This window comes from Mauremys mutica, chromosome 1, assembly GCF_020497125.1.
Source record: "Mauremys mutica isolate MM-2020 ecotype Southern chromosome 1, ASM2049712v1, whole genome shotgun sequence".
In the NCBI taxonomy this organism is placed as follows: domain Eukaryota; kingdom Metazoa; phylum Chordata; order Testudines; family Geoemydidae; genus Mauremys; species Mauremys mutica.
The window spans coordinates 107,073,636-107,081,570 of NC_059072.1; the positions used below are offsets into that span (position 1 = coordinate 107,073,636).

Genomic DNA, 7,935 nt, shown 5'->3' on the forward strand with positions numbered 1-7,935 from the left:
GTCAAATCAAAGTGGGAGACTTACCAAGGTGAAAATTTGAATGGAGGGGGAGGGGGAGAGAACAAAAGACAGAACACAACAACAATACCCATACCAGACTGGAGGGGCAATATGATTAAAACAGGGGTCGACAACCTTTCAGCAGTGGTGTGCCGAGTCTTCATTTATTCGCTCTAATTTAAAGTTTCGCGTGCCGGTCATACATTTGAATGTTTTTTAGGTCTCTCTCTCTATAAGTCTATATATTATATAACTAAACTAATGTTGTATTGTAAAATAAACAAGGTTTTCAAAATGTTTAAGAAGCTTCTTTTAAAATTAAATTAAAATGTATATCTTATGCCGCCGGCCCGCTCAGGCCGCTGCTGGTCTGGGGTTCTGTTTACCTAGGCCGGCAGCGGGCTGAGCAGGGCCTGTGGCCGGAACCCCGGCTGGCAAGGGTCTGGCAGCCAGAATCCCAGACCAGCAGCGGGCTGTGCGGGGCTAGTGGCTGGGACCCCAGACCACTGCTCAGCCCACTGCTGCTCAGGGGTTCCATCTGCCGGCCGGACCCGCTCAGCCCGCTGCCGATCTGGGGTCCCGGCCCTGCCCACATACAGTGGGTACCTACCTTCTCCCTGGTTCTGGCCATTCTCTTCCTTTCTCTGCACTGAGCTGAGGGTGGGAGTGCACTGAGCACAGGGCTAGGGGTGAAGGGTCTGGCCAGGAGCTAGAATGGGGGAGGGGGCTCAGGATTGGGGCAGGAGGTTTGGGTGTGGGGCACTTACCTGGGCAGCTCCCATCTGGTGCGAGGGGTGCAGGTGGGAATGTGGGGTGTGTGTGCAAGAGCTCCCATTTGGCACTCAGGGTGGAGATGTGGGGGGTGCAAGAGTCAGGATGTGGGGGGTGCATGGGGGTGGGGGGCTGGGTATGTGAGGGGTGTAAGAGTCAGGGCAGAGGGCTGCGGGCATGTGAGGGGGCTGCAGGTGTCGGGAGGGGGGGGGGGGGCTGGGTATGTGTGTGTGTGCCAGAGTCAGGGCTGGGGTCGTAGGGGTGAAGGAGTCAAGCAGAGGGCTGAGTGTGTGATGGGGGTACAGGGCTCAGGGCATGGGCCTGGGGGGTGTCCGGGGCTGCAGGGCTCAGAGCAGAGGGCTGTGTGTGTGGGGGGGGGGGAGCGGTCAGGGCTCACGGCAAAGGGCTGGGTGTGTGGGGGGGGGGGGGGTCAGGGCAGAGGCCCCCCTCACTCCAGCGGCCCCCAGTCAGCTCACCCACTCGGGGCCCCGCGGCGCACTGCACAAGCACAACTAGCGCTCCCCAGCAAAAGAGTCCCCTCTGGCTGTGTCTGGAGGAGCCGCTCCGGGCGGCGCATGACCCCGCGGTATGCGAGCTCCTCGCCCCAGGGCTCTTTGGCCACCAACAATTCTCGCTTGCCTGCACCTGCTACCCGCTCAGCCCTGCTGGGCCGCGGGGCTCTTCGCTCCTCCCAGTTCACGAACATCAGGTACCGGTCCCTGGCCGCAGCCGGGTGTCTTCTCCTGGGGACGCTCAGCAGCCAGTGCTGCCGCCGCCGCCGGCCTCTCCCGCCTCCACCGCCCTCGCTTCTGCCGTTGGGAGTCGGAACCGGGTCCCGCAGCGAACCCACTCCCCCGGCATGCCGCCAATCCGCCATGGCCAGCTATACCAAGGCGGCCCAGGTGAGCGGGCCCCTCCGCGCCCCCGGGCAAGTCTCCTCGTCGGGTAAAGGGACGCGGGAACCCACGGGCAGGCCACTGAGGCGGCTCCTCTCGCGGGGGGCGCGGGCTCTGCCCCTCACTGGCTGTGTGTCCTCGGGACTCCGGCAGGCAGCAGCGTGCCGTTAAAAATTGGCTCGTGTGCCATCTTTGACAGGCGTGCCACAGGTTGCGGACCCCTGGATTAAGATATGCTTGAGACAGCTGAATTTTTTGGAACAAAAATTGTGTGATAAAATACAAATTAACATATATTACTCTGATACAAAGGTTGGATTTGTTTTACTGTAGCAGTGAGCCAATGAATGCACTGGAGGTGTCAGCCCCATGTGCAACTCTTTTTAAGATGCATTGGCACTGTACAAAAGCAGCAGCAGTCCAAAAAGAACGTTATTCCACTTGCATGGGCTGTGTCTTATAAAAGTATTGGTAACCTGTGTTTCATTAATAGCATAAAAGCGAATGCAATATATGAAGAGATGTTAGAACTGAGTATGATGGGGGTGTAGACAACTTTTGTTATTTGAGGGGGCTAGAGTTAAATAATAGCAGTTGAATATCACTTTGAGTAGTTTTGTATCTTGTCTAAATTTGTCCACTTTTAATAAAGTGAGATAAATGAGCTTCTGTTCCAAACTCACTCTTTTTGGGGGGAAGAAACATGAGGGTGGCTAATCCCCCCTGTTATCTACACACATGGTATGCTACATATTCAGAGTACATTTGCAGGGTCTTAACAGGCATGGACTAATACTACTTTAAAAATTAATATATTTCTTTGGAATACAAATATTTTTAGATGTGACATCAGATGAAACCATCATTGTCATATTACAGCTACAACTGTAGGTAGAAGAATTGAACTTTTTCCCCATTACTTTAATTGAATTTACTCTTTCACAAAAGGCTCAAATGCAGCTTCTGCTTTGTCTGATCACATCCCTCGACTGCAAGGTCCACAGTTTTGTTACACAGAAGATGTAACTTGTCCGAGGTCACACAGTGAGTCACTATTAAAACGTAGGGCCCTTTTTGTTTTTATGTTTTACTATATGAACGTAATACTGGAGGGAGCAGGGGGAAATCCAGGGGTTTGTTTAACACTCACTTAACTGGTTCATTTCATTCATGGTAGCATTTATGTTATTCCACTAATAAATGGATGTGCTGGAAAAGTTTTTATATTCTGTCTAGTGTGAGAACTTAAAGTCCCCCATTACTGTGTGATACACAACAAACACAGCCTGATTTTGCAAGAGCGAAAACTACACAAGTAAATAAAAAAAAAAAAAAAGTGCCGAGGGGTATGTCTACACATAAGCCTCTACGCTAATGGGAGGGGTTCTCCTGTTGGCCCAGGTACCCCACCTCCCCAAGAGATAGAGAATTCTCCCATCCACCTAGTGCTGTCTATACCGGGGGTTAGGTCAGTTTAACTGCACTGCTCAGACGTATGGATTTTTCATACCCCTGGCCTACTGAGAAACTGGGGACGGGCAGGTATGGACCCACCCATTGCTAAAGGCCTCCCACCCATAAGGGAAGGAGCCCCCGATTCATACCACTGAGTGACAGTTATACCAACCTAATTTCCTAGTGTAGACCAGGCCTTAGCCTAAGTCTCACTGAAAAAATCTATCAAACACTTAAAATGCTACAGCACAGTTGCACTCCTGCAGCAGCATTGATGTAGCACTTCACTGTGGACACTTACTACAGAAATAGGAGGGGTTCTTCCATCGCTGTAGGTAATCCACCTCCCCGGGAGATGGTAGCTAAGTCAACAGAAGAATTCTTTTGTAGACCTAGCGCTGTCTACACCAGGGTTAAATCGGCTTACCTACATATCTCAGGGGTGTGGATTTTTCACACCCCTGAGAGATGTAGCTATGCCAAATGTAACTTTCCAGTGTAGACCAGCCCTTAAGTTCCAAAGTGCCTAAGACTTGACCTACACCTAAAAAAGTAGATTGACCTAGTTGCATCACACAGGGCTGTGAAAAATTTCACACCCTGTGCAATGTAGGTAGATTGACCTAACCCCCCACTGTGTACACAGATATGTCAATAGAAAAATCCTTCCATTGACCTAGCTACCGCCTCTGGGAGAGGTGGATTAACACTACATTGATGGGAAAATACCAAGCAGCCACATTACAGAACTACAGTACTGTAGCTGTGCCTCTGTCCTGTAGTTGGACATGCAGCAAGTCCCTTTTCCAAATAGGACTTTCAGGCTATGTAAATGCTAGCCATATAATTAACTGCTAGATTGTGATACCTTTATTCACACTGAATAGTATTTTAGAGCTGCTGATTTCAAAAGGACTACTTGGGGTGAAAGGGCATCACAATCTGGCCCTAAAATAATAATTCTTTTTGCATGTGTACATAACTTTTAATGAGGAAAAACCCCTCTTGGTACAGTGAATAATATTTAATAAATGTCAAGGAATGGAGCTATGGACCCGGGAAATATTGGTGTATCCAGCTCTAAGGCAGTCCACCTGACAAGCTGCTGAGAGTCAGATGAATGACCTGGCAGGACACCAGACAGGCTCAGCTCAGCTTAATGCAGAGTTAAGTACCCTGGGATGTGCAACCAGACAGCTTAGCACCACACAGACAAATGAGTGCAGCACTGGTGTGGACACAGCAATTTAAGGGTTATACTGCAATTTGGCTACTCTCACTCAGGAGCCATAACTTGAGTGCAGATAACTTGAATTAACTATCCAGTGAGGACATATCCAAAATCATAACCATAAGGCTCAAATTCTTGAGCAATTCAATCTCCATGGCTTGGAAGCTGGTGCATCATGAAGGGCTTATCTAAACTATGGTAAAGGTGTTAGCTGAAGTGTTTTTTTTTAAAACGTGTTTTAATGAACAGCTTTAGCAAATACAACCATCACCCTAGAGCACGTCAGGGCTAGTTGTATTTCACCACGTTAGCTGGCCCCGGTGTAGCCTAGGCTTCATCTCACCCAGCCAGCACGTTAACAAAATACAACCAGCACTCAAATTGTTTAAAACGTGTTCGTTCACCCTTAAGCGCCTTTCATCCTCGTCCAGACGAACCCTTAAATGGGCAGCAGTTGCAAAACAAGATCCCAGGTTCATCAGCGCCCCAAGTCTGGGATCCCTTCAGAAAACCCCAGTAGCAAGTCTGGAGGGAGCTTCCCAGTCTCGCACTCACTCGCAGAGGTGCTGAAAGCATGTAACTAGCTCCAGGGCCCAATGTATCCATCGCTGGATGAACACAGCTGGGAAGGGGGATGGGTGGCTGCAGCGGCTATTTCTCTGTCCAGGCTCAGAGGCGCCTTTCTCCTGCTGGGGGAGGAAGGGGGAGCGGGTCCCCCAGGAGCAATCCCGCCTCCTCCCTCCCAACGCAGAGCCGGGACAAAGGCTCCACGTGGAGGGGCTTTGCAGACACTTACCAGAAACTGAAACATGGTATAACCGGGCTGCCTCTCTCCTCCGAGGGGCGGGCGGGGAAGTAACTCGCCGCAGCTTCTCTTCCGGGTCCCATCCTCCCTGCTGCTGTCTCACTAGCTTAGGGGTTTGATGGATGTCTGAGCAATCCTATCCTTCCTGGTCTTGCACGCCCGGCCCTCTTTCCCCTCCCTCTAGCCCCGCCTCTGGCGAGGTGACCCTGGGCTGAGCGTGGGACTGCCCTAGGGTGGAGTAGTGAGGTGCTTTGAGAAAATACACAGTGCAGAAGCCCCTTGTGGAAGATCTGGTGTTTCTCCACCGAGCAAACACTTCCACCTCCCAAGCACACAGTCTGATATTCCTACTGACGAGACCCATGGTGTCATAAGCTGTGTGTGTAAAAAACATAGCACCACACACACCAATCAATTTATAGCTGAAGGTTATGGATGTGAGGAATGCGTGTCTCTATGCTAGGGCAAGGTAAATGACAGTCAAAGCTTTGTAGGTAATGTCTTCACCTCGGGAATGGAGGTTGTTTGTAACTCTGAAACGTTCCTAACTCAGTGTCATGGTTGTTCTTTCAAAAGTTTACAACAGAACTTTGACTTAAAACAGCTTTGAAACGTTACTATGCAGAAGAAAAATGCTGCTTTTAACCTTAATTTAAATGAAACAAGCACAGGAGTAGTTTCCTTACCTTGTCAATTTTTTAAAAAACCTTCCATTTATTATTTTATTTTTAGTAGTTTACGTTTAACTTAGTACTGTACTGTATTTGGTTGGAGTTGCTTTGTTTTTGTCTCTGCTGCTGCCTGATTGCATAGTTCAGTTTCAAATGAGGTGTCAGTTCATAACTCTGGTGTTTGTAACTCTGAGGTTCTACTGTATAGTGCTATGACTATGTAATGTACAATATAAATGCTAAGTATTATTAATATTGGAAGCCCTAGTAGGGAGGGTGAATGAACTAATGGAATGAAGATTTCAGAGTGGTAGCCGTGTTAGTCTGTATCACCAGAAAGAAAGAGGAGTCCTTGTGGCACCTTAGAGACAAAAGCTTATGCCCAAATAAATTTGTTAGTCTCTAAGGTGCCACAGCCACTCCTCATTGTTTTTAATGGAATGAAGTAATTCCAGATGTTTTACCATTCTGGCTGTTGCCTCTTCCTAGCAGTCCTTTTGTTGTTGGTTCCCTCTTAACTTTGCACAGGCCCAAAGGGAGACAAGCTTACTAGCTGAGATGAAGGGGAAGAAGTCATATGGAAAAAGAGAATTACATAGGGGGAAAAAAAAACCAGAGCAGAAGCAAGCTATCAAAAAATAGGAGCCTGAATGCAAAATCTACTCCTGGGGGAATTCTGTGCACAATATTTTAAAATTTTGCAAAATTCTGCATATTTTATTTGTCAAAATAACACAATAAAATCATACCAGTTTCAATTATTTTGGTAATTTATTTCAAAATGCCTGTCATCAAGTATGCCTATAACAATACAGAGAAAAAAGATTCAGGAAATATTGTTTTGACAAATATTTCTTACTATTAATACATATTCTCATATTAATACAGAACTTTGAGTAATAATTAATTTAAACTATAGTACAGAACCGTATTTCCCACACCCCTCAGAAGCAGTGCAAAGGCTTGGGGGAATCAGGGGTAACAGAGGAGCTGCAGGAGAGGGAAGTAATTGCTGGAAGCAGCCTGGGAGTGATCCTGGAGGCTTGTTGGGTGTGGGTGGGAGAAGTATAGAACAGAGTTTTTTGGGAGCAGGGGATTGTTAGGGAGTTGGGGAGCCTCCCCCATGCAGACCCTGGCTGACCCCTAGCCTTTCCCATTTAGTCAGGTACATCTTCTCCCATTCTCATGTGTCCTGCATCACTCTTCCCCCAGCCCCATATGGCCCTGCACCCCCATTCCCATTCAGCCCCTGCCCAAGTCTGTCCCCCCACTAGCCCTTCTGAACCCCAGTCTATGTCACCCCCCTCTGAACCCCAGTCTATGTCACCCCCCAGCAGCCCCATGTGCCCTGCTCCGTCTGTTCCCTCCCACCCATATCCCGTGCCTCCTAACCTGGCCCTGTAGGCATGCCTCTGTGTGGAATGCTGCTGGCTGCTTCTGCCAGTGAGCTGGCTACTCTCTGTTCTGGTGCCACGGTAGACCCTGGTGGGGAAAAGGTGTAACTGCAGCACCTCTCCAGCAGAATGTATTTTCTGTGGAGAAAAAAAAATCTGCAGGGGACATGAATTCTGCATGTGTACATTGGTGCAGAATTCCCCCAGGAGTAAAAATCAGGCAGCTGGAAAGCACTCTTGGATACCTAATGGCACATTTGTGAAGTTGTCACATCTGTCAAATGAATTAAGTGCAAATAAACATATTTTTCTGTGATGTGATGGTTTGCGACTGAGACATAAGCCAACAGTGCTGCCATCTTCAACATTGAATTTCCTGGCTTTTGTCTGATGGTGTCACAGTTCCATTAAATGTTGTTACTGTATTTTCTTTGTTGGAGGAACTTAGCAGTAACATAAGAGATTACTAGCTCTGGCACCCATAATGTGGCAAATATTGCATAATATTCCACACAGCTCTGCTAATAATGGACTGTGGGGAAGGTTAATGAGAGTCTGTGGATCCAATTGGCTCCAGATGTCAGGTGTGGAAGTAGTTAAAAGGAGGAGACCTAGCCTAGTTTAGAGATGACTAGAACTCTGCTTTTCCTGATGCTGGAGAAGCCTGGTTATAGCTGAGTGAGTGTGGCAGCTTGCTAGCTGGTTTTTCCTG

The 7,935-nt window shown here is 48.3% G+C and overlaps 1 protein-coding gene across 1 annotated transcript in view; it reads right to left on the reverse strand.

The window, feature by feature from the left end:
- Positions 1–5,241, reverse strand: part of STMP1 (short transmembrane mitochondrial protein 1) — a 16,402-nt gene extending 11,161 nt beyond the window's left edge. Inside the window, exon 1 of the mRNA XM_044989808.1 lies at positions 5,150–5,241. Within this exon, the coding sequence (XP_044845743.1) occupies positions 5,150–5,164 (15 nt within the window). The 5' untranslated portion in view covers positions 5,165–5,241. The remainder of the gene's footprint in view (positions 1–5,149) is intronic.
- Positions 5,242–7,935: the final 2,694 nt, after the last annotated feature.